At 40.6% G+C, this 27,343-nt stretch overlaps 2 protein-coding genes across 3 annotated transcripts in view; one reads left to right on the forward strand and one right to left on the reverse strand.

Moving 5' to 3' along the window:
- Positions 1 to 5,985, forward strand: part of PIK3R4 (phosphoinositide-3-kinase regulatory subunit 4) — an 88,838-nt gene extending 82,853 nt beyond the window's left edge. For both annotated transcript variants that reach the window (XM_046003334.1, XM_046003335.1), the window contains exons 17-20: positions 3,515 to 3,615; positions 4,158 to 4,246; positions 4,540 to 4,648; positions 5,419 to 5,985. In XM_046003334.1, coding sequence (XP_045859290.1) covers positions 3,515 to 3,615; positions 4,158 to 4,246; positions 4,540 to 4,648; positions 5,419 to 5,589 — 470 coding nt within the window. In that variant the 3' untranslated portion in view covers positions 5,590 to 5,985. The remainder of the gene's footprint in view (positions 1 to 3,514; positions 3,616 to 4,157; positions 4,247 to 4,539; positions 4,649 to 5,418) is intronic.
- A 1,540-nt stretch (positions 5,986 to 7,525) lies between these two features.
- Positions 7,526 to 27,343, reverse strand: part of LOC123940957 (collagen alpha-6(VI) chain) — a 157,341-nt gene continuing 137,523 nt past the window's right edge. The window contains exons 35-38 of the mRNA XM_046004037.1: positions 25,943 to 26,039; positions 22,472 to 23,143; positions 19,569 to 19,662; positions 7,526 to 9,541 (exon numbers count right to left, since the gene is read on the reverse strand). Of these exons, the coding sequence (XP_045859993.1) occupies positions 9,352 to 9,541; positions 19,569 to 19,662; positions 22,472 to 23,143; positions 25,943 to 26,039 (1,053 nt within the window). The 3' untranslated portion in view covers positions 7,526 to 9,351. The remainder of the gene's footprint in view (positions 9,542 to 19,568; positions 19,663 to 22,471; positions 23,144 to 25,942; positions 26,040 to 27,343) is intronic.

The raw sequence follows: 27,343 nt of genomic DNA on the forward strand, positions 1-27,343 counted from the left end.
CTGGTTTTCTGGTGTTGGGGTATGTTTTTGAAAGGCATAATATGCTGCTGCCAAGACTCAAATTCTTTGAGTTTTTATTTCACGTGTGAACCAAATGCTTGATTTTGTTCTGTTTCTGATGATGGAAGTTCCTACCACTGCTATCTCGCTGTCATTTCATATTTATTATCCTTAAAAATGATCTCCTGACTTGTACCATTACCTTCCATTTGTTTCCTTTCTCCCATATTTTTGTTGAAGCTGCCACCACCATCTTAGAAATCTGAGTTAGAAACCTTGACTCATCCTTGTCAGATGCCATTTCTTGTTGATGTGTTTCTGTTGTGTTTTTTGCAAGCTTCGCTTCCCATCCTTCCCCTCATTGGGCATTTGGATTTTCTTGTATGGATTCTTGGCAGGTCTTTGAAACTTACTTTCCTTATCTGTAAAATGTGGTTAAAAATACTTTCTTAGCAGAGTTGTTAAGAATTTGAGATGAAACACGTGCAGAGCACACAGCCTGGCATATGTGCAGTGCTTGGTACATAGTAGCTCTTGCTGTTCTTACGTCTTCTCACTGGTTGTCTGGCATCTAGCCTCTTTGGTCCCTTCTCATATGCTGCTGCTGTCAAAGACTTATGTTGCCAAATTTGATGGCCATTGATCTGCTCACCTCTTACTTGACTCATCCTTTGGTCAGTTACAGTATCCTCTTTCTGAACTACTTTCCTTACAAGACTTCAAGGACATCACTTTCTTGGTTCTTGTGTTCATTGATTTGCAGCTGATTCCCCATCTTCTTTTAAACCTGGCCTGCTCTACTGCCTCAGGGCTCAGTCTTTGGTCCTAACTCCTCCTCCTCCTCCACTGGCTTTGCTGTATGATATTGTGTAGTTCTATGCTTTAAATACCACATTTATTCACAGTTTTATAGCTACTTAAAATCCCCCCTAACATATCTAACAGACACCTTAAATTTGACATGTCTAAACCGAATACCTGGTTTCCTTACCCTGAGACAAAACTGTTCTTCCCACCATATTGTCCAAGTAAATGACAGCTTTTTTTTTTAATTAATTTATTTTTTCAGCGTAACAGTATTCATTGTTTTTGCACAACACCCAGTGCTCCATGCAACACGTGCCCTATTACCCACCGCCTGGTTCCCCCAAACCCCCCACCCCCCGCCCCTTCAAAAACCCTCAGGTTGTTTTTCAGAGTCCATAGTCTCTTATGGTTCGCCTCCCCTTCCAGTTTCCCTCAACTTCCTTCTCCTCTCCATCTCCCAATGTCCTCCATGTCATTTGTTATGCTCCACAAATAAGTGAGACCATATGATACTTGACTCTCTCTGCTTGACTTATTTCACTGGGCACAATCTCTTCCAGTCCCAAATGACAGCTCTTTTACTCGAGGTGCTCAGGAAGCTTCGTGTTGTCCTTGATTCTTCTCTCTCATCTTCCTTCTAGTCCTTTAGCCAATCTTGTATGGTCCTAAAATACATTCAGAATCTGACCAATTTTTACTATTTCCATCACTGTCTCCCTTATCCAAACCACCATAATCTCTTGTCCCTATTAATACAACATGCTTGTAACTCCCTGCTTTAATCCTTACTTCTTAAGACTGTTCTTTCTGCTGTTCGGTACCTTCCCATTCCAAGTTACAACCAGACTCCTTACTATGGCCCAGATGCCTACTGGGGATATATGCCCCTGCTAGCCCTCTGACCTTTTTTTTTTATCAGTCAGGGTTCCAATAGGAAACAGATGGCATACCCAAGGTAGGATAATTTGAGGATTTATTTTCAAAGGAACTATTGATGGAAGTATGGTGTAGAGGTATCATAAAAGCACAATGAAATGGGGCTGGTATCAGAAGACGGGGTGGGGGCGGATGGGATGGTTACTGGAGTTTGCAGAGAAGTTGAGTAGAGAGGGCCACCTTGAGAAGAGCAGTGAGTTTGACATGAGGGACACAGCCCCCCTGAGATGAGACATTCGTCTATCCCTTTGGTCTCCTACTGTGGCTTCCACAGGCCTATATTAGTTCCCTATGGCCATTTATTCTTAGGTATAATAAATTACCACAAAGTTGGTAGCTTAAGACAACACACATTTATTCATTAACAGTTCTGGAGGCCAGAAATTTGAAATGAATTTTGCTGAGCCAAGTTCAAGGTGGCAGCAGGGCCACATTACCCCTGCAGGGTCTAGGGGAGAATCCATTCCCTTGCCTTGTCATGCTTCTGTAGCTGCATGCCTTGGCTCGTGGGCCCCTTCTTCCATCTTCAGAGCCACCACCGTAGCATCTTGCTCCACTGTCCTTTTGTTTTCTGCTGTCAATCAGCCTCCCTCTTCTAAGGACACTGTGATTGCATTTAGGGCTCACTTGGACAACCCGGGAGAATCCCATCTTGAGGCCCTTAATTTAATCATATCTACAAAGTCACTATACAACATAAGTTAACATGTGTAGTCTCTGGAGATTAGGACTTACATATTCAGGGGGCTTTTAGTTTACCACCGGCCAAACCCACATCGTAGAAGCCAGAGGGCACACACAGGGCCTGTTGATGTGGCCTCTATAGATTAGCCTTGGAGTGGCGAATGGAACGTGGCCAGCCCTCCTATGTCTTTTCCTGCCTCTCCCCCATGCTCAGGTCACCACAGCCACAGGGGCTTTCTGGCTTTCTCCTGGAACTAAGCACACTCCTGATGCAGGGCCTTTGCCTTTTTTTGGTTTATTGTCCCCGTTAGAATGTAAGTTCCATAAAATAGAGATTTTTTGTTGTTGTTGTTGCATTTTTTTGGCCTCCTCTTCCTCAGCATCCAGGGGATAAGTTCAGAGTACACATTGTTGGTTCAGTAGATGTCAATGAAGGAATGAAGTACTGTCACCATCCCCCCCCCAACTCAGAAATAATTAAGGGATAATGTCTTTCTCAGGTCTACACTTCCCTTTTTCGATCCTGCCTTCATCTCCCATCCCTCCCTATCACAGATGTGCTTCAGTCACACCAATTACTCATTTTCCCAAAGAACACAAAACGTTGTTTCTGCCTGAAATGACTTGCCTGTATACCACCTGTATCTGCCCACATCTACTTGTTCTTTTAGTCCCAATGAAAATGTCTCCATCAGGTGACCTCAGTTCTTGCCAACAGATTGGATCTTTTCCTTGAGTTCAAGTGGAATTCTACAGTTCTTTTTGCTGTCATTGTCTTAATCCTTTAAATATTTTTTTCCCTACTTCTAGACAGTAGGTTTCTTGAGGGCAGAATCTGTTTAGGCTTTACCTTTCTACTCCACAGTTCTCTTCACTGTGTTGTACACCAGTAAATATTTACTGGCAGTTGATTAAAACAGTCTGGTGACAGAGTCACAGTATTCTTTAAAAGTAGAGTGAGGATTTTTTTTGCAGGATCAGAAAAACAGAAAGAGGTACAGGCTGACTTGGATTATCTACCAAGATGTGGAAGCTCTGAGAATAGTGCTCTGGTCTGACTAATGGTTCTGGCCTGTGTTGCCCTTAGCTGTGCAGGGCAACAATGAAGTATCCATGTGGGACATGGAGACCGGCGACAGAAGATTCACTCTCTGGGCTAGCAGTGCACCTCCACTCTCCGAGTTACAGGTTTGCCTCCAGTTTTTACTCTAAAGACTAGTCGAGTTTCCCATACCCCAGGCACTCAAACCTGGTATCTGCTGGGCTTTTGGGTTGTTTTAAATTAGTCTTGGGTGGCTTTCCCATTCCTCAGGCTTACTAACATCTGGGAGGTTTGGTTGCTAGCTCCCTAAGGCTTGTGAGGTCTCTGTGGAGATGCAGTAAAAATCTGGGGTGATTGGAATGTGACCCTCTTACCTACACTGTTTTCAGGTTGCCGCCCCAGGTACTTCACTGGGGCAAAAGGTAGAAAAGAGGTTTTGTTCTCCTTTAGTTGGAGTCCTCCCAAATAGAAAATGTTAAGAGGTTGAAGAGATTTTGCCTCTTTATTCAGAAGGATACAAAGCAGATGCATTTTAAGGTCCCAGAGAAAGACCTATAGAAGATATATGTAAATGGTCTCTGATTTCTTCAGTTAATCAGAAGCCTGGAAAGCTACTGTCAGTTGACTTGTTTCTAGAAATGCCAACACTGGTATCTTTAATTTGCTTCCGATTTCTTTCTTTCTAAAGCCCTCTCCTCACAGTGTCCATGGTATCTACTGTAGTCCTGCGGATGGAAATCCCATCCTTCTAACAGCTGGCTCAGACATGAAAATAAGGTACAATATCTGATAAAGGATACTTACTATGTAACACTTGAGAGAGATAATAAGGATAATATGTGGATGGATACTCTGGTTAATGTTAGGGTGTTATCAATGTTGGTAATGTTTATCCTCCACATCTTGCAGGAATAGCTATTAATACTTCATTTATCCCTAATTTTATGCTCTTCTAGGAAAAATCTCTTTTCCTAATAAAAAAAATAAGTTATGTATTGATGAATATAAGTTAATGATCATTAATTCCTCCCCATCTCTAGATATGATCAGCATTCGTTTTGTCTCTCTAGGTTTTGGGACCTGGCTTACCCAGAGAGGTCCTATGTTGTTGCAGGAAGTACTAGTTCTTCGTCTGTGTCCTACTATAGGAAAATAATTGAAGGCACTGAAGTTGTCCAGGTACAAGCAGTCTTGTTTTCTTTCAGCTTCTGTAGGCACAAAAATGACTTCGGCCAAGAGTGGCAGTATTTAAGAGAGGTGTTTATTTTCTATTGGCTTTTCTGTGTACTTTTTTTTGAAATTCACTTTTATTAAGGTATAATAAACATATTAAAGGCACACACATAAGTACACAGTTCGAAGTAAGCACTTTATACACTTGCTCAGTCTTTAGAAGAAAGTACCTTTATTACTTTCATTCTACGAATAAAGTTAAGCACCATGAAGTAACTTGTCTAAAATCATCCAGGTATTAGGCAGAAAAGCTGGGGTTCAGACCTGGCTATTGGAACTCCAAAGCTTATGTTCTTGAATTGGGCAAAAACTTCATGCGAGATAATGAATCTGCAAGTGCCTGGGTCCTAGAAGGTGCTCAGTAAATGAATGAAAGCTTCCTTTATGATAGATAAGTATTTGCGTCCATATCCTGGTCATTTATACCCCTTTATTGTAGGCTTTCTCTTTTTTTCTTCTGGTGGTGGCAGAAGGTAATATGGAAAATTTATAAACAGGCCAGTAATTTGTATATATTTGTAAGTGGCCTACTTGGGGGAAACCATATCATTTTGGACTCTTTTACTCAGTGTATTTGTGAAAGGATGACTACCTCACAGAAAGTTTTAGCTTTAACAACAACAGCCTGTCCCAGAAGCAATAATATTGATAAGAGGTACAGTGTGGTACAGGCTTTTAACTTCTGGCATTCTCCCTGACTTCTAACCGTTAAACAGGAGATCCAGAATAAGCAGAAAGTGGGACCAAGTGATGACACCCCTCGGAGGGGCCCAGAATCTCTGCCTGTTGGACACCACGACATCATCACAGATGTGGCCACCTTCCAGACAACGCAGGGCTTCATTGTTACTGCATCTAGAGATGGGATTGTTAAGGTGTGGAAATGAAAAACTAGTGGTTTGTAAAATTTGTAATAAAGTTATATGTATACTGTAACTTGAGAGGAAAGGTATTTTTAGAGGATAGAAGTGAGATTCCTTTTCAAAATCGTGTCTGTATATTTACTATTTCATTATTAAACAGATCCCATCCAAGGTGGTTAAGGAAGTTGCACTCGACTAATACGGTCATACATATCTCTGCAGGAATCAGCCAGACAACAGTATCTGGGACTTTTTATTGTATAGGTCACAGAGGTGAGGAATTTAAAATGCTAAGACTTACATGACCTAAGTTTACTTTGTATTGAAAAAAGTGGTTGTAAGCTATTAACAATGTAGACACATTTTTGCTATTAAAAGTGCTATTCAAACCAGCTAATAAACTGTACTCAAGCATCTTAAGTTTTTTTTTTTTTTTTCCTTTTTGGCTTTTTGGTGTTTTAAACAGTAAACCTGAGCAGAATAGTAAACCCTTCAGCAATATTTGTTCTGAAGAAATGGACTCAGTGTCACAAAGAATCTGTATCAGAAGTCTTATGCCCACATTTCTAGACTTTCAGTATTGTTCTTTCTGCTTTATATCTTTCTTCCTGATTTACAGTCTGCCTGATTATTTAACACTAGAACTGATCTGTGAAATCTGTCTCTCTGTGAAAAATGTCTCCCCTTGGCCATTCCACTTGCTTTTATCCCGTGTCAGTTAACTAAGCTGTTAAAAACATGCCAAGCCTCTATACTTTTAAATTAAGACAAATTGGCCTTCCCTACAAAAATAAACCCTTCAGGCTTATCAATTATTATTTGTACATGAACCTAATTGTCTCTTCACATTTAATTGTCATCCATTTGCTGAAGGGTTTATGGTGTTTAAAATACTTCATTTTTAAATTAGTTACATGAGTCTGTAAACCAAAGAGTTAAGTAGATAATCTGACTCTGGGGAAAACAGTACTTAAATACTCAAATTTAATTTTCTGTAATTATATGATTCCATTACGGTACGACAGTTTGCAATGCATAGGTCTGTCTTTACAATTCAGTGCACTTAGTTTTTGTTTACCTGTCCAAGCTCATCAGAAAACCCTGTCATTCACAAAGGCCCGAGTTAGGAGTCTGGACCTTGCTTGATAAGGCTAGATAGCTAGTGGAACAGAAGGATTTGCAAATTTGACATTGTCCTATTGCTTCTGCTTTCCTTTGTGTCTGTTAAGACCATATATCCAGAGTTTCTAGCTATTAAGTCAGATTTCATGTCTGCAGAGGTTGAGGTCACCTGTTTGTGACAAACCTTTGGCCTTAGAAAGGCATTAAGCCTGGAGCCATTAGTGAAGCCACGTGACTGACAAACATGCAGAGAGGAAAAAAATGGAGTGGGCCAGTGGAGATGTGATCCTTTTTCCCCCTTATCTTCCTGCCATCCATTCCTCTTCCCACTTAAACTCCCCCTTTTAGAGAAGGGGGGGCACTTGGTTTGTTATTGAGTATCACAGTCTAAGGCTCTGCTGAGTTGCATTTTTTAACCTTTTTTTTTAAACATGCTTGACTCATAGCTTACTGTTGAGATAATAGGCATGTCCCTTACAATCAATTAATTTACATGTTTAAACCAGGAAGCACCACTGCCTATTTATATGATTCTTGGTTTAAATAGGCGTTTAGTTAATTTATATTCACATTTTTGCTGTTTTTTTCCTTTAGAGAAAGAGGTAAATCATGGGAAATGCTAATATTAGAGATTTCAAAAAAGGAACTTAGTAAATTTATAGTATGTTTCAGACCCTTCATCTATTAAGGATTTAAAAGATGACCAGGGGCGCCTGGGTGGCTCAGTGGGTTAAAACCTCTGCCTTCGGCTCAGGTCATGATCCCAGGGTCCTGGGATCGAGCACCACATCGGGCTCTCTGCTCTGCAGGGATCCTGCTTCCTCCTCTCTCTCTCTGCCTACTTGTGATCTCTGTCAAGTAAATAAATAAAATCTTAAAAAAAAAAAATGACCCAAAATGATAAATAATCTCAGTTACCAAGGGCAAAAATTTTTGGTGTTACTTTATCAATGCAGAGAAAATAGACAAATACATTTTTAAAGTATTGCTAGCAGTAAACAGGAGTTTTTGGTTAATCCAAAGTTAACCAGAAAAATTCCTTTTATTAAAATACTTCTTAAATATTGCTCATCATTTTCCTCTACGTGAAACATGAAGTTTTCCTGAACCCCTAAGCACTGCTTAGGATATGAAGAAAATTAATGTGGTCTATTCATCTGTTTCCTGAGTATGAATATGACATTGGGAGCTAACTATGGAGTTGCCGGAGTAAGGATGGCAGAAGTGGTTTTAAAACACAGTGGAGATGGTCTTTCTTTCCTAGCTTTTATGAAGAGAGATCTAGAAAAGAAAATCACCTACTCGTCTTAGGTGTCAGTAGCCATCTGCTCCATACATCCAGGCAGGGTTTCCCTCCTTGAAGAGAGTGACATTCTACCAAGCAGGGCCATTGCTACCAACTCTGAGAGTTTGAGATAGGGTCCAAACACTGCGTCTAAATTAAATAATGTGAATTTGGTCTTTAGTTGTTGAAAATACTAGCCCATCATAAGATTAAGAATTAGTGATCTGGATGGGGAGGGGTTGAGGAGGGAGCAAGCTGTCGGAATGCTATTGCAGGCTAGGCATTCAGGAGACCTTTCTTCAACTTACTTTGATCTCTGTGCATCTCTTTATATCTCTGCAATTCCAAATGGATTTGTGGATTAAAACATTAACAACTTAATCTTTTCCAAACTCAGTATGCCTTTAAAACTACTTAGATCTCAGTCAGTCCTATTTGGTACTGCTTACTACTGACTAAATAGCTATCTTAGGGGTGAAAGTAACTCAGCTTCACCTATGACCAGTTGTCTTTACTCTCCTTGTCTAAAGAATGTATGGATTAGTGAAAAATAATATATTTAATAACAATGGTAAAGAATAAAAGTCCATCAAAATGGCCAGGCAGGAGGCCCTATAGAGTGAAGGAACTTTTATCTCAAAAGCAATTATTTATGTTTGGGGGAATTAACAAGTTTCTCAGTGAGTGAAGGAGGAGTTGGAGCAGAGAACATTATTCTCTGCTTTTTACCTGTCCTAGCAAACAACTGCAGAAAGTGGGAGGAAACCTTCCCATCCATACAAGCCTATCAGAAAGCTGGCCACTCCACAGAGTCAGTGATGTGTTTAAATGGTATCATGGAAAGCCAGATTATCAAAATTATGACATGTAAGCATCAGTTTGTAAATGGAAATGTTGAGGTCTTTCAAAACATTAACCTTTGGTTAAACGTGAGCATTAAATTGTATTAAGTAGAGAATGGAAGCTTGGTTTGCAGAAAGTGGACTGGACAGAGACCTGCAATGAAAAGAATCAGCACTGGCTCATGTATATACTATGTAAAATTTACCTTCAGATTATATCTCCATTGGACTTTGCAGAATACTTCTTCCATTCTTCCATCTTTTAATGAGAACAGTTCTTGAATGTATCAGAATGCTGGAATTATGAGATGTGCTCAAAGAAATGGACAAGATCGATCTTAATACCGATGAGTGCAAAAGGTTAAATTGCCCAATAATCTACAACCTGTGTTTTGTCCAGCCCTCCAGACTGGACTTGTGGATATGGGTGGATATCCAAATAAAAGTTTCCGATAGTTATGGCAATGAATATAGTTACTTAAATCCACAGTCTTCCCATGCTTCCTAAGGCTAAATTCTTCAAGCACTTCCTTTATCTTATTGTTTTGGAGCAGCTTTTATCACCTTTTTTCCATTTTTAAAGGTATGGAATGTGTTTCTGGTAAGATTTCGAATAACATCACTGCTGCCTCTTGCTACTCTTGGAAGATATTTTTTATCTTGAAAGAACTTTGCCTTCTGTAATACATCTTCTTTGAGGGCAGTTTTATGTGGTCCAGGAACAAAGCTGTGCAACAAAAGAAGAGAAACATCACAGAAGATAAATGCCATTTCAACTTTAATAGACTATATTAATTCTGTCCTAAATGTTGTCCCCATTCCTTGTTGCATCCTTCCTAGATGTACACTGTGCAGAAATATCAGAAGCTGAGACTGACATAAGACATCTTGTCAAAATATGCAAAATCACTTCAACAGCAAAGTTTCCTCTTCATGGAACATGTTCTACCCAGAACTTCATATGGCTGGCTTCCTCTGATTATTCAGGTCAGAGGTCAAATAGTACACCTCATTAGAGACTGCTACAGCTATAATTTTCTCAGCACAATGTGTTTATCTCACAACATATCACTGTCTGAACTTTTATTAACTTATAAACCTCTTTGTGATCTGTTCTCTATTTTACCTTCCAGACAGAAAATTTCACAAGACCATACCTGGTAGTCATAGTAATCCCAGGAATCTTAGAAGAGCATATAGTAGATACTCAATAAACATTTATGAATTGTTGAACACTACATCAAAAAGTAATGATGCACTTTATGTTGGCTAACTGAACATAATAAAAAAAAGACAAAAACCACAATTATCTAATGAAAACATGAATGAATTCCACTCCCTTCTTTCCTTTCTCCCTCCCACCCATCCATTCTTCCTTCCTTCCGTCTGTCCATCTATCCATATGTTGACTCTCTGTGGAAAGTACTAGGTTATGTATAGTGGGGGACATAGAGATAACACCCAGTCTGGCAGGCACATAAAGAGTCTGTCAACTGTATAGGACAGCTGGGGTCAGACTCTGGAAGACCAGAATGCCAGATTGACAGGTCAAGGAATCATAGAAGCCAACTACTGATGGGAAATCCTAACCTTATCCAATAGAACTGTGCTGTTGGAAATGTCCTATAATCCACTGGCCAGTATGGCAGTCACTAGCCACATATACCTATTGAGCACTTGAAATATGGTTAGTGTGACTGAGGAACTGAATTTATAATTTCATTTAATTGAAAGCTAGTGGTTACCATATTAGCGCAAGAAGGGAGCCATTTCAGACAACCTTATTTCACAGGGAGGTGGTACAAAGACCTTTAGGTCCATAAACATTCTTCTATTCCAGCTGCACTACTTACTGGCTGAGAGCAGCTCTGAGCAAACCACTTAACTAGAGTGATTCTTGTGTCTTCAGGTGTAAAATGGTAATAAAGACAACCTATGATGTGAGCAACATTCGAAATCCCCTAGACTAATTACCATGGTGCTCTTTTGGTTGCAGATGAGGAAACTGACTGCACATAGAGGTGAATATCAGGGACAGAACAGAGACTATAACCCAACATTCTGATACTAAGAGCTTGGTGTTACATTGAACTTGATTTTTATCTGGGACACCATGAAAAACTATCAAGCTATTTATTTATTAAAATATTTATTGTGGCACCTGGGTGGCTTGGTCAGTTAAGCATATGCCTTTGGCTCAGGTCATGATCCCAGGGTCCTGGGATCAAGCCCCATATCAAGTTCCCCACTTGGTGGGGAGTCTGCTTCTCCTTCTTTCCTCCCACTTGTGTTCTGTCTCTATCAAATAAATAAATAAAATCTTTTTTTTTTTAAAGATTTTATTTTATTTATTTGACAGAGATCACAACTAGGGAGAGTGGCAGGCAGAGAGAGAGAGAGGAGGAAGCAGGCTCCTTGCCAAGCAGAGAGCCCGATGCGGGGCTCGATCCCAGGACCCTAGGATCATGACCGGAGCGAAAGGCAGAGGCTTTAACCCACTGAGCCACCCAGGCGCCCCTAAATAAAATCTTTTAAAAAGTTTATTTGAGAGAGAGCATGTGAGAGAGCATGGTGGGGGGAAGGCAGAGGGAGAGGGAGACGCAGACTCTTCTGCTGAGCAGACCCAAGGCAGCCACTTAACTGACTGAGCCACCCAGCTGCCCCAACTATCAAGATATTTAGAATAAGAGGGGCACCTGGGTGGCTCAGTGGGTTAAGCCGCTGCCTTGGGCTCGGGTCATGATCTCAGGGTCCTGGGATCGAGTCCCGCATGGGGCTCTCTGCTCAGCAGGGAGCCTGCTTCCCTTCCTCTCTCTGCCTGCCTCTCTGCCTACTTGTGATCTCTCTCTCTGTCAAATAAATAAATAAAATCTTAAAAAAAAAGATATTTAGAATAAGAACGTGAAATGAAAAAAAAGTCATGCTGTCAGTATCACCTGGGTATGGGTACAGAACCATAGGAAAGGAGATGCCCTGGGGCAGGTTGGATAGTTAAGAAGGTATGAGGAGCTTGGCATATAAGCTCTTTGTAAATATTTTTAGAATGAATCTGTGAGAGCCTGGTTGCATAAGAAGAGATTTACCAATACTGATAAACCTCAAACATTGGCTGAATCCTGGTCAAGGGAAGAGTGGAGAGAACTCCACAACAATGACATCAGAAAAGCAGAGCCAGTATTCACTACGATTGATTTCTTCATATTTGAATTTTTCTGCTTTCATGAGCTTTAAACCTGATCTCTTATGAAAAAAAAAAGGTATTTAGAAAACGAGTAAGTGAAAGATAATTGAAAGTTAGTTCACGTCTTCCTCTCAGTACACATGACATGCATGCATAGGTGCACACGCGCACTCCACAGAGTCCTCTTGCCTCTGCACTGAGAGCCAGAAGCAAAGGAGACATCAGATCAACAAAGAACCATGCCATTATCTACTACATTGCCGGGCTTCTGAAATTCTTTTTTTTTTGTTTGTTTTTTTTTGTTTTTTTTTTGTTTTAAAGATTTTACTTATTTATTTGACACAGAGAGATCACAAGTAGGCAGAGAGGCAGGCAGAGAGAGAGAGGAGGAAGCAGGGTCCCTGTGGAGCAGAGAGCCTGATGCGGGGCTCGATCCCAGGACCCTGAGATCATGACCTGAGCCGAAGGCAGCAGCTTAATCCACTGAGCCACCCAGGCGCCCCGGGCTTCTGAAATTCTAATCCCAAAGTGTATCTCCATTCACTTCCGTCAGTGCTATCTGGAATATACCAAGTTGATCAACAGACTTCTCCCAGTTGCCAAGAAAGCTAGTTTCAGTGCAAATACAATTTCTCACACCTCCTCCCATTTTTGCTCTTCTATTTTCTTATTTCCAGAACTAAATATTAGGACTTCAAATTCTCCAGAGCCGTAATTGTTCATATGCGCAGAACATGGCTTCACCAATCATGGAGAATGTATGCTTTTGAATCTCGATCACACCATTTTCATGTCTTGGGTTCCCCTCCCCCACCCTCCCTCTTTCTATTGGATCCTTTTTATGGTAAGTTGTTATCTTCCTTCCTCTCTTTGTTAAGAAAAAGCTGTTAAGCTGGTAAATACCATAGTTCTATCTTTTCCCCCCAAATAATTTGATTCTCAAAAGGTTTGAACATGATAAACATGTCTCTGGACTTTTTTCACTAGTATACACAGAAACTTGTATTTGATTAGCATCAGGTAAGAATCATTTGATTACCCTGTTTGGGAACCATATAGAATTCCTGTTTTTCCTTTAATCCCATATTGCTGAAAGACTTCTTTACTGATTGGTAACTCCAATAATAGGCAGTCAAGATAAAGAAACAGGAATGAAATACAGCCAATCATTTTGCATCCTGTACCCAACTCTAGTAAAGCTGTGTAAAGTCTGGCGGCTAGACAAAATGAGGGGGGTGGGACTTTGCAGATTTCAGTTCTCTGTGATGACAGATTCCTCCATCTATGCAGATAATCAGGAGTAAACTCTGCTGCATTTACTAGTTGACTGGATCACTGGAGTAAAAAACGCAGACAAGATGGCCTCTATTTCGGGAGTCCTTTTTAATACGCATCTTGTGTGTCTAGAAAACATACTTTGGAAGGTAGAATTACAACAGATGTATTATTCATATGACATTGGTAACTCTGTCCATTTTTTACAATTTGATTGTTCTGGCTCTGGTCTGTCAGCGCTTTCAAGTCTGGCACAACAGCTTCCCTCACTGGATGAAGCAATAAGCAGGTGGCTTTCTGTCTTTTATTGTCTCTGAGCGGATCTAAGCACTTACAAAGAGGCTGCCTTACAGTCTCACCCTTACTGGCCATCTGTCTCCTTGATTGCTTGTGTTCAGTTCCTTTCTTTTCCATCTGATAAGAACCAACTTCTACCTGTATTTCTCAAAATCTCACAGTGGAATCATCTAATTCTTATGCAAGTCATTCTGAGACTTGGCAAGTCATCTTTATGGCCGGGCATCTTGCCTAGCAGGCATTCTCAGCTCCCTCAATTATGTGCTCAATTCTGCCTCACTTCTCTTGAAAGGCTCAGACAGGGAGTTTGAGAAGCAGCTGTGTGGCTTGCTACTTTTTGTTATGGTCTTTGGTCACTTAGAGAAGGCCTGCGGTGTCCTAGGCTAAGTCTCCATCAAGAAGTTCACCAACAGCGGTATGGATTTCATGTCTTAGTTCCTGACGTCCCAGCCATTTCCTGTCATTTCCCTGTTTGAGATACATAGGAGAAGCTGAGCCTCAAGGATAGCTGGGCAATGCGAAGAAGGGGAGGAAACATCCTGTCGAAAAGTACCACGGATCCCCTCTGTTCATGTTGATCTTTGATCTTTGAACAAGAATGGTAGGAATAGTTTCCAAAAATGGGTTTTAATTTTTATAGGCTGGCTTCAGTGTCTGCCTTTGGATTATGGCCAGCTACATATTATGTGGCGCTAGTGCAAATGCAAATGGGAAGCTCCTGTCCATGCTGCCAGACACCTGCAGCAGGGGGAGCCCTGCTCTTTGTGGACCGACCTCCCAGGCCTGCCTTAGGCCTGAATTCAGGAAGCATTTGCTGCTGGACAGTTCCCTGCTTCCCAGCAAGGTAAGCAGATTTGAAGCCGAGGCTCCTCAGAGATTCTGGAGCTGGGGCATCGGAACTGAGAGCGCCTCTCTGGCCCGGATCACCACACAGAAATTCAGACACTGCACACTAAAAGTTGGCACACACTATTCAAGGCATTTGCCTAAGTGCGATTCCCAGGGGCTAGTACACATTTGATTTCACTCAGATGTGGGGCCCACATGTGTGTGGTAGCATGATTTTTCCACTGAGACGCTTGCCTAACGACAATCATTTCTAATTAAAAAAAAAAAAAGTAATGTTCATACAAAAAACATGTATGTATATTGTTTTTTTTTTTTCAAAGATTTTATTTATTTATTTGACAGAGAGATCACAAGTAAGCAGAGAGGCAGGCAGAGAGAGAGAGGAGGAAGCAGGCTCCCCGCGGAGCAGAGAGCCCGATGCGGGGCTCGATCCCAGGACCCTGAGATCATGACCCGAGCCGAAGGCAGTGGCCCAATCCACTGAGCCACCCAGGCGCCCCTGTATATTAAGTTTTAAGAGAACTTTTGCCTTTATTGATACTCTTAAAAATATCTTTATTGAAAAATATTAAGTTCTACTCTGATTCCTCTTTGGGTATATATATTTTTTCTTCTATAACATCTCAAGAACAATGGTTAGCTCATTACCTTTTAGAGTTTTACATTTTTCCTAACACAAGAATTAAGACTATGAACTTTCCTAAGTTACGACTTCTGACATATCCCACAAATTTTGACATATAACATCTTGATTATTATACAGTTCTAAGTGTTTTAAAGTTTTCATTATATTTCTTTACCTTATTTAGAAATGTGATTTTAATTAAAAAATGTATGGACTTTAAAAACCTTTTTATTTCTAACTTAATCAAATTCCAATCAGTTTGGATTGTATGACACTAGTTCTTAAGAGTTGTGTTGATACCTACTTGATAAGTTAAAAACTGCACAATGAACACCTGGTAAACTCTCCACCTTGATTCAACTAGCTGTTAATGTTATGTGTGTTTTTCAGAAGAATGTCTCGTTTCTCTATGCATGGTTCTAAATGAACCTATTAAATCTAGTTTGTTACTTATGATGAAATCTTTAATGTCTTTACTCATTTTTTGTTTGCTTGACTGTTCAGTGTTCACACTGGTGTACTGAAGGGTGCCTGGGTGGCTCAGTGGGTTAAGCCGCTGCCTTCAGCTCAGGTCATGATCTCAGGGTCCTGGGATTGAGCCCCGCATCGAGCTCTCTGCTCAGCAGGGAGCCTGCTTCCCTTCCTCTCTCTCTGCCTGCCTCTCTGCCTACTTGTGATCTCTGTCAAATAAATAAGTAAAATCTTAAAAAAAAAACTGGTGTACTGAAATCTCCAACTCTAATGATACTTCAGTGACAATTTCTCCTTGTAGTTTTTTAATCTCCACTTTGTATATTTTAAGATTTTGTTATCCTCTTAGAAATCTGGAATTGTTAAATCTTCTTCATGAATTGAACACTTTGTCACCATGCAGTGGCTTTTTATTCCCATAATACGGTTTTGTTAAAGAGAATATTTTGCTTGATATTAATATGTTATATTCTAGTTTTGTTTTTCTGGTTACGGTAGGTTTGTATATATCATCCTCTGCATATAGCAGTATAAAGCTTCTAGGTTTTAAAAAAAGTCACCTGATATTTTCCTTACAATTTTACTTCCAACTTTTCCTTGTCTTTATTTTGTGGCTGTGTCTCTATAATTGAAAGCAAGTTATAGCTGGATTTTATTTTGTTTCTTAAGACAATCCATCTCTGTAACTGGCATGTTCAATTTGTGTTTATGATGACTCATACATTTCAGTGGATTTGATTCTGTTTTAACTTCATGCCTTCTATTTGTCCTCCCCCACCTTTTCTCACCCTTTTATTTTGTATTTATTTATTATTTTTAGATTTTACTTATTTATTTGACATAGAGAAGGAGAGAGATCACAAGTAGGCAGAGAGAGAGGGGGAAGCAGGCTTCCCGCTGAGCAGAGAGCCTGATGTAGGACTGGATCCCAGGACCCTGAGATCATGACCTGAGCCGAAGGCAGAGGCTTAAATTAAACCTCTGAGCCACCCAGGTGCCCCTTTCTCACCCTTAAAAAATATATATATTTATGTTGTTTTTATTCTGTTTTCCCGCACTACTTTTTTGGTAGTTAGCTACTTTCCATATTTCTTTTTCACAGGCACCATCACAATTTCTAATGAATTTTTAAGAGAGTCTAGGTTTTCCAGTAGCCTAACTGCCAGCCCAAACATTTCAAGTTCCTAGAACCCTTAACTCCATTTACCTCTCCATTACAAGTCTTATTATTGTTCCATTTTTCAGTACCACCTTTTTTACTCTACAGGCTCAACATCATTTTTTAAAATAAAAGATTATTTTATTGTCCAATATATTTTCTCAAGTTTAAATAATATTTATTAATATGTATTGTCTTAGTACAACTGTATTTTTTGTGTTACGCCACTAGGTGGTTTATTTTATTTTCATACCTTTGTTAACAAGTATGGCTTTTTTGTAACCCTAAAAATTAGATATTATTATTACTTAAAAATCTAGCATTTAGATTTTCCTAAATATTATCAAATTTTGATGATTTTTAGCGCTACATCTCAGCTTTTCCTTCCATAGTCATTTTTATTTTTCTTGAACTATGTACTTCAGAAGTTCCTTTAGTAAAGTCTTTGTGGTGAATGGTTGTTTTTTGTTTATCCTAATTATCTTTGTTATAACATTATTTTTTTAAAGTCAGTTTAAGTTGATAAAAATATTCTTCCATTACTTTAAAAGTTCTTGACAGTTTTGTGGCTTCCACTATTGCTACTGATAATCCAGTTGCCAGCCTAATTGTAGTTTCTTTGTAGATAATCTCTCTTTCAGGCTGCTTTTTCCTTTGGCTTGGTTTCTGCATTCTCCTATGCCATGTCTAATTTGCTTTCTTTTTATTTATCCTGCCTCTTGTACCTTGTCTTTTCTTCATCTCTTAATTCGTATCTTTCATAAATTCTTGGAAATGATCATCTCTTCATGTATTTGAATATTATCTCATTTATTATTTCTGTTTTGCCTGATTTCAAGAATTCCAGTTTGATATAGATCTTTCTATTCTGTTCTTCTCTAAACTTCTTACATGTATCTTCTCTGCGTTCTGAGTGATTTCTTCAGCTTTTTATTTTCCAGTTCATTATGTTTCTCGTTAGATGTGTCTACTATTCTGTTTAATTCATCCACTGGGTTTTATTTTTTCATTCAAAGAATACTTTAAGAACAAAACTATGAATAAGTATATACCTGTGTACTTTTCACCTATCTGGTTCTCCAGATGTTACCATCTTGTTCCTCTGTGTACATAGATAAATGCACATACACATCCATAAACTCATATGCACTCATATATGCATGTACACACACACACACACACACCCCATCCTATTTTCTTTTAGGAAAACCACCTGAAAATAGGCTGCAGACATTATACATGTTACTTTTAAATGCTTCATTATACCTAACCTATCTTAAGAACAAAAACATTCTCTCATTCTCTGAGTATATTATTACTACCCATAAGGACAGCCACATGAAGCAACAATAGCATTTGACATATTATTCACACTCAGATTTCCCCAGTTGTCCACTAGATGTCATTTATCATAAGCTTTCTTTCTGACCTGGGATATAGTCAAAGTTCACTCTATTACATTTGATGGTCATGTCTCCTTAGTCTCTCCCATTTTAGAATAGTACCCAACAACCTCTTGCTGCTCATGGCATTGAAACCTCGGACTAGTCAGCTGTTCTGAAGAAAACTCGACATTCTGGAATTGGCTAATGGTTTCCTCATTATGAGATGTGGGTCCAACACTCCCTGCAAGAATCTCACATAGCTGATGTATCTCCCCCTGCACCGCTGCAGGAAGTGCATAATGTCAAATCTTGGTCACTGCGGGAACTGCCAGGTCTTACCATGTACGTGCACATTTCCTTTCTTTGTAATTAATAAGTTAGTACTATGTGAATGATCTGGGAGACTGTGAAATAGCCTGTTCCCAAACAACCTGTCACCCAGTGGTTTTAGCATTCCTTGATTCCTGCCTAACTCCATTATCACCGTGGAGATTACAAATTGGTGATTTTTAAAAAATGATTTATTTATACATATTTAACGCATATTTATTTAATGTTTATTTCATATATTAATATCAGTTACAGTAATAATAATCATATTAATATATTAAATATTTTAAAGATATATATCTAATACATATACATATTTAATTTTTAAGAAATATTTATTCATACATAAATCATGTGCTCTCAGAGAGCACACACGCGCAGGAGGCGCAGAGGGAGAGGGAGAGAGATTCCCGAGCAGACTCTGCCGAGCACAGAACCCGAGGCAGGGCTCAGTCTGTGCCTGAGCCATGAACTGAGCCAAAACCAGAAGCTGGACACTTAACCACCTGCATCACCCAGGTGCCCCACAAGTACTGGTGATTTTTTAATTCTACCGTTTTCTTCTATATTTATTAGGTAGCATACTTCTATAAAAAAAGAGCTTTTACTACCCTCCTCCCTTTTCGAATCTCTATATAGACTTACGGATTTTAAAAATTCATTCTGTTGTAATCCATTAACATCATTCTTTCTGATATGAAACTGTCCAAAATCAGACCAGTGAGAATCTTTTCAAGATAGCCCCTTTGTCCATTTGACAAAACACTGCTAGTGTTTGGCTCCTTCCTTGCTTTCTGGCATAATAAATATCTGAGAGTCGTATTGTACTTCCCTGCTACAGTCTAGAATTTAGCTTTTTCCTCTCTAAGAAACCCTGGTTCCTTTGAGTGGGGAATGATATCTAGAAACCACTATCTGGTCATTACCCCTGTTGTCTCTGAAGGGTCCCATTGGTTGTTTAATTTCCACATTTAGATTTTCCACTTTTAAAAATCTCTGGTTATTTTTCAGATCAACCTGGTCATTTTTTATTATCTCTTATGCCCTCAAATTGTATTTTAATATTATGTAGCAATAGATTTTGTCCAAATAGGATGGAGGAGGAAGAAGAAAGAGAAGAGGAGGAAGAAATTATAGAGAATGAGGAGAAGAAAGATTCAAGTTCTTTCAAGCTGAAAATACCTTCGCCACTGCTGCGGGGGCGGCTTCAGATCTGTAGAGCTGAGTCTGCTGCACTTCATTTTGAAGTTTAAGGGTGGATATTTGTTGATTGCACCTAGGAAGAGAAGTCTGTGATGAGTCTCTTATTCATGGCTGTTAACAGTACAGCAATCTGCTCTGTGTGCCAAGTGTCACTTCACAAAGTGATATTCATCAAAGGAAGGTAGCAACTAAGGTGGCCATATAAGAGATGAAAGCAGGTTTCTCAGGGGAGTCTCTAAAAAGGGTTTAGAAAATACATCTCTGCGGAATTTATAGGCAATGCAGTCAACTTACTTTTCAATAAGATGCCTTTAGCTGCTAAAGTTGGTCAACGTTAGAGGAGATGTTATGAGCCCGTCCTGAAAGTCTGGTCTCTAATTGACATGAACTATTCAGAATAGCTATTTTTTAATTTGCTCTTTTGCAATATCAAAAGGCAAAGGGAAAGGGATATTCCCCTTATGGTTTCTGTATCGTTAACCACAGTAACAATAGTGCCACCTTGGGTTTAATTCATTAGTGGCTCACGTCATTTGGAAGTATATTAATTTTTTATAATAAGAAAGCATGCCTCTTCCCACACAGTTTAAACACTTAAAAGCCATTTTTGATGGGAAACTTTAAAAAATATTTATTTCCTTGAAGCATTAAACTGAACAGACTTGGTAAACACAAATAAATCTCATCCTTGGTGCTCAAGGGTCATTAAGTGGCAAGTTCATCCTGGGCTGTGGTATAGCATTGTCTCTAAAGCTGCTGTTGCAGACTGGACTGTGTGTTTCTAGACTGAATGGCCCAAGGCTGTGATGTTGTGCATTTTCCTTGTTCTCTGTCTTGGTTTTAAGCATCAGGTTGTTTGTCAGTTTTGTTTCTCTCAGAAAATGTGTTATTTCTGATGCGGACTGTGCTCGATGGCCGCCTTGATCATAGCATGGTGTTAAATAAGAGAGAGGGAGCTGCACTAGAATCTCCAAGAGGGCAGTGACGGTGTCTGTTTGGTCACTCCTTGATACCCCCACACCTTGGGGCACCTGGGTAGCTCAGTTGGTTAAGCATCTGACTTTGTTTTGGCTCAGGTCATGATCTCAGGGTCCTGAGAATGTGCCCTGTGTTGGACCCTGTGCTCAGCACAGATTTACTTGAGAGTCTTTCCCCTTCTTTCTCCCCCCTTTGCTCCTCCCCCACAGCTCATGCTCTCTCAAATGAATAATTTTTTTAAAGATAGCTCCACACCCAAACTGTGAGTGGCTCGGTGTAGGTACGTGATTGTGTTGCTGTTGAATGAGCATGAGACTGTGGGTTGGGTTTGCTATATGATTATGTTAAAGCCTTTTTCACATTCTACTTTTACAGCTATATTTCAAAGATGGGAGATTTCTAGATACTTAAGTTCTAGAAAAGTATGTCACAGTTACGGTTTTCTGAAAGCACTGTATATCTCTCTCACCTACCCCAAGTAATTCTTAAGGCATCTCTTCCTTTCCCTGGGTAGTAGTGGAGTGTCATTTTTATCTAATCATGCAGTTTGACTAATTACCATGAAACACCATAACAAATTTTCGGGGACTGAGGAAAGAAATTCCATCTTAAATGTTTTTTCTTTTTTTTTTTTTTTTGGCCTCATAGAGTGTTTCTTTACAAGTTTCTCAGTCTTTCAGTGTGTTCTTTTGTTTTACCCTTACAAATGCCTTGTAATTACTTTTTTCAGAATGATTCCTGCCCCCCCTTTTGCCTTTTTTCTAGCTCCTCTTTCTGATATCTATTCAAAAACACGTACACATAAATTTCATTCTAGGAACTTGTGGCTCCAGTGTTTCTCAAACTACAATGTGCATATGAATCACCTGGCAATGTGATAAAAATGCAGATTCTAATTCAGAATGTCTGGAGTAGGGCCTGAAATTCTGCATTTTCCACGAGCTCCCAGATAATGATGATGATATAGATCCTAGACTCACATTTGGAGAAACACAGGACTAGGGGACCATCAGCACTTTCCCACCTCACCTACAGTGACTGGTCTGTCTTTGCAAACTTAGCTGGTCTTACTTTGTAATGTCAGTGACCAGTTTGAGACATGGTCAGAAACTCCTGTAAGGTACACGGGGTGTTCTTCAGCCTGTGTGTTCACTTTTCTCTGGACTCTAAGGGCTCATTCACCATGAAAATGTTTAGAAATCTAACGACTTTTGAACCTTCAGAGTCATAGTAGGACATGGCTTCCTTTTCCCCATTCCACTGCATACAAAGTGAATTTCATACTTTCAAGGGAAAATTATTTCAAGAAACACAGCCCATGTTTCTTTTTTATGAGCACCAGTTACACTAATTGCTGGCATCATAAAAAGTCATTAACAAGGCTGAGAAAGTTTTGCAAGGATGTATCTTACATTGTGACTGGTAAAATGGTATCTGCTATACCAGAAACTCTGCCTTTGGAACTTGTAAAAAAGCAAAGCCGAGAACTGTTGAATTTTTCTTTGGCTTTCTCTTTTGGTGTGTTAACTGATGAAGCTTACCTTAGAAGGGTAGTGTGTGAATGTTACATGGCAAGGATTTCTACTTTATAGCTAAGGGCCAGGCTGTGACTCCCTCCCACCCCCGCCTATATTGCTCTATGCAGACAGATGTGTGAGCAGCTGCTTGTTATGATTGCTTCTCCATAGGAACCAGAGGCATAAAAAAGATGAGCCAGAAAATTAAATGCTAGGAATTAGAGGTTTCCTCCCTCCACCATCCATCATTACACATTTTCCTTTATGACCCTGCAGTGCCCTTGAAGACAGAGATTTCCAAGAATCCATTGTCAGTTCATCAACCCTTCTCTTGGGAATACCAAATATACTCTTAATGTGTAAGAAAGAACAGATTTTATGACTTACGCCTGATTGAGTTTACGAAAGATTTCACAAACTTCACACTGTATCTGTGGTCAGGTTTATGAATTCGGCCAAGCTGGACCAAGTGGTGATCCAAAGGGTAGCTGGCTAGATCTTCCAGCTCCTTGTCATTCCAAGCAAGGCCAAGGGAAAACACAAAGAGGGCATAACCTTGACATTTGGCTCTCAAGGATTCTTTCCTTAAGGTTTCCCTGTCCAAGTGACTGGTTTCCCCAGCAGATATCACAAATATGACTTTGTTTCTTCTCATATTGGGTGTATTAAAAAAAATATTGTCCAGGGTCCACTGTAAGGCATGACCGATGAAAGCATCTCCATTTAGCTGTTGAACTGATTCTTCCAGGTGTCTCTTCATGAGGCGTTTGCTATTGTAGGTGGTAAGGTTGAACTCAGTTCTAACAGGACTCTTCTGAGTGTTGGGTAGGAAGTTGGGGGGAGCATGGCTTATGAGGGCTACCCGGTCTCCAGTGACAGAGGTCTCAGGCTCTGGGGTGATCTCAAAGTGATCTAACAGTGCTCCCAAAAAGTGTCTTAAGTCTTCAAATTCAGCACTTCCCACGTGCCGGGAGCTGTCCAGAAGAAAAGCAGCATCCATGTAAGACTCTGCAGGGGGTGGTTTGGCTTGATCACAAAAAGGGTCCGGCTTGCAGACATCTGCAGACCAAAAGTCACATAGGGTTATTAGTAAAACAGACTGGAGAAAAGATAGCATCTCAAATATTTTAGCATTTGGAAACTGCACAGTTTTTGATATTAAAATAATTACTAAATGACTCTGATATTAACAATGAAAGATTTCCTAGTCCATAATTTGCATCTGTATTTAAAATGTACAGATTTTACACCCAGTTGGCATCTTGAATTCCATTCACTAAGGCATCTGACTTTTAAAAATTAGGCTGCTTTCAACAGATGTTTCATCTTGGCTGTATTTTAAGTTTATAAAGATTGGAGTGGACAGTTTATCTCATTTAAGAGTATACCTTTTCATGACATAAAAGCTAATGATCTTTCTGGATAGACAAGACAGGTAAAGCAGGGGTCCTTATCATTATGCTCAGATTCTTCTACTGTGAAATGTAGTATGCTTTAAAAAAGTGGGAAAAAAGCAATGAATTCTTAAACTTCAATTTAAATAAAGGTTTGTAACTCAGTGTCCACCTGGGTGTGGACACTAAGGACAAAGCTATAGCTCATGTTTGTATCTCCAGTGTGTTTATTAGTTGAAAGCTTAATACGTGTTTGTTAAATACATGAATATAAATATTGCATATTAATAGCCTTTCATTAAATGTGGGGTCATTTAAATAAATATGCATGTCTCATTTAGCAAAAGAATGTGTCGTAATAAAACAGAAAGTGAATTCCACTGAATCTGACCACAATGAATATTCAGAGGAATAAAAAAATTTGGAAATGGAAGGATCTTAGAGGTCACCTAATCTAATTTTACAGAAGAGACTGATGGTAAGAGGCAAAATCATTCTGTCAAACAATATGCAAGTGTTTCTAGAAGTTTCTATATGTATGAGGTCAGGGTTTATTGTGAGAGAAAGGGCCATGTGATGGTGTGGCAATGGGAGGCCCGTGGGCTCTGGTCTTAGCCAAGTCACCACTAGGCCTCAATTCTGCACAGTTAGGTAGGGGGGTCAGATTCACCCAGAGAATCCTTCCAAGGCCAACCTCTGCAATCTTGAGGTTTGTAGTAATAGTTAATGGTTAAGGCTGAGACTGCCTCTTTAAGAACTAAAGAAAAGTGAAATGGAATGACAAGTGTGTAGACAGCTGGCACTTAGACATGTGCCTGGGACAGGAATAAAAGCAGTCAGATGAAAGGTTAAAAACTGGAGTGCAGATCCCTGGGGATGTAGCAAACTTTCTAACTTCAGTCTTGCTCGTGGTCTCCGTAAAGACGTGGCTTGGCTTTGCACAAGTCATGCTTCCCTTTACTGAAATCTGGTGCAGTTTCACGACCGCGTTTCCTGGTCGAGGGACAGAACAGTCACCTGTGTGCTAGGCAGTTTCTAAAATCAGACACAGCAGGCTTCCCGCTTGCTCAATTTTGTGGGATTTTTTAATGGCAAGAAATGATAGCCAAAATATCTTCCCTTATATGCCTCAGAGACAAAACAAGGATTTAAGCCAAGAAATGGGGCCAAAATCTATCCCCAGTCACACACGTACAACTTCTGCCTGTAACATACCAGCACAGAAGGGTAACTGATGTGTCTGAAAGCCGTGCTGAGGCTGGGGTGGGAAGCCTCCCTCGCAGCACAGCCAGCCACTGCCTTGAGTAAGAGGACCGATGCCGACCCAGCCCTGTGCCACAGAGAGGGACAGAGGGAGAGCGAGAGGAAGGTCGAAGGGGGGAGGGGGAGGGGGAGGGAGGAGAGAGACTAATGAGTACTGGGAAACGGAGGAGGAGACAGAACAGAGGGGTGTCTGAAGCAATTCCACTTCCAAGAGTTACCACCTCCTGTGAGGTCTCTTACACGGCAAGCATTAGCATCTCACTGACACACACAGAGGAGGAGAGGAACCAACCATTTTCTTCAAGACCAAATACCAAGCGCCAGGGAGAATAACAGGTCTCTGTTACTCATAAATGGCAGCGTTGGGAGGCTAGTCTTCCTGGGTCTCCTCTGGCTGGGCCGTAGGCAAATAATCTCACCTCTCCAAGCCCCATTTTTGTCATCTGTCGAGTGCAGCTAGTAACAGTTCAGATGTCTCGGGGTGACCGTAAGGATGGGATACGACCAGGAGAAGAGTTCTTGGAACAGAATAAGCTCAACAGCTTCAACATTAACTGTCGCCAGCGCCACCACCAATGTTATAGAAAGCCGCTAGAACAGGGCATGGCTCCTAAGAAACGTCTGGCAACTGCTAGAAATCACACGCACTGATGACGGCAGTGGCTTCCACCGTCTTCATAATTACTGGAACACTCCACTCACCAGCATATACTCACCCACGGCTGCCTCTCTAGCTAGGCCTATAGATTGTGTGTAAAATACAGCAACAGACCAACCAGCATGGCAAATCTTTCTGATTCTTCCTTGCAACGAAAAATGTATGGATTTCTACTAATTTCCACTTGTGCTATAAAGCATTTCTCGAGGAGTTGTGAACATCTGAGATTCAGAAGACACATAAATATACTTTACAGCATGAAAACCTTGGCCATGAGATAGGCTGAGTTTCCCTAATAATCGTTACCGTTTCCTGGAAGCTGCAGAAGTGTGGAGGGCCTGGAATGCAGTCCTCCTGCTAGGAGCCCTGCTGGCTGGGGCTCCGTCTGTGGACCATGCAGTGTGAGGAAGTGAGCCCAATGCCCTAGGGAAATCTTCCCAAGGCCTCTTGTACCCCTGCTGCCAAGGTCCAGCTACTCGTGCCAACAGTGACTCAGTGTGCTTAACAGGCCTGATCGAATTATATTCTCTCTGTGGGTCTTACCATAGCAGAAAGTGCACCGCTGGAGTCTCTCTAATGCTGGCGCATCGTCAGTCCCAGATGGAACCATTATGACTTGGAACGTGCCAGTGTCATCAATCTGCAAGAAGCAGAAGCAAGAAAAAGAGCAGCTTAGTGGGTGGAGCGGCAGGAATCCCCCAGGACTGTTCACAGCACTGAGATCTTTTGAGGGCAACACTGCTCCTTCTAAGAAGGTCACAGGGAAGCCTAGCACGTCTCAGGGTGGCTAGGAGCCCTGCTTGGGTTTAAGCCTTGGTGTTGCCTTTAGCTCTAGGTCAGGTTCCTTTGTCTCTGTTTCCTCACCTACAAAATAACCACACTACTGCCTGACAGGGATACACTGGGCATTAAATGGGTTCATAACTGAAATGCATTTAGTTGTACAAGGTGGGTGCTGTGTGGGTCAGTAGAGACCACAATGCACTTTCCTATTCATTATCTCAACAACCCAGTGAGTTTGCTCTTATGTGCATCATGCCTATTTTACAGATGAGGAAGCTGAAGCTCAAAGGAAGGTGAGGGGACCGATCAAAAGACAGCGCACATGGACACCGTTTAAGGAAGAGGGTCAGAGGACAAACCTCCCCCCTCCCCACACACACGCCAAGTCCCAGAGAACCAAGTGAAATTACAGAATGTACTTTATTTATTTATTTATTTATTTATTTATTTATTTATTTGACAGACAGAGATCACAAGTAGGCAGAGAGGCAGGCAGAGAGAGAGAGGGGAAGCAGGCTCCCTGCTGAGCAGAGAGCCCGATGCGGGGCTTGATCCCAGGGTCCTGGGATCATGACCCGAGCTGAAGGCAGAGGCTTTAACCTACTGAGCTACCCAGGCGCCCCCACAAAATGTACTTTACAACTGTCTCTGAGTTCCTATTATGAGCCAGGCACGGAAGCTGGCTTTGCAGACCCAGATCCACATCCAGAGGCTCTCCTCTCAACAATTCCCAACCCCTTCCAATTCAGTCCCATTGTTAGTAACCTCTCTGGGGAGTTTGAGGCTGGAGAGCAGATATAAAATAGGCTTCAAATAATGAAGAATAATTAGCTTGTCAGTTAACAGATTCACAGATCCATTGATAACTGAGGGGAAATTATAGGTATGGTCTTATCTAATGCCTAAGAGATGGGACAGACAACGTTTCCCTACTCTTTCTCAGGAAAATATCCTTTGAACACTTTATCCATAAAAGTAGGACTTGGGGAGCCATGTATAAGTGTGTGTGTGTGTTGGGGTGGGGATGCCATCTCTCTGCAGAGCAGATTGCACCAGGGATGGACATCTGAGCAAATTCGATCCATTCTCTCAGGAATTTGGAATTGGGGTCCTGAGGGCAGTGAGTCCCTCTCTGTTAGTGGTAAGCACTGCAGAGCTGTA

This window comes from Meles meles, chromosome 4, assembly GCF_922984935.1.
Source record: "Meles meles chromosome 4, mMelMel3.1 paternal haplotype, whole genome shotgun sequence".
NCBI classification, from domain to species: domain Eukaryota; kingdom Metazoa; phylum Chordata; class Mammalia; order Carnivora; family Mustelidae; genus Meles; species Meles meles.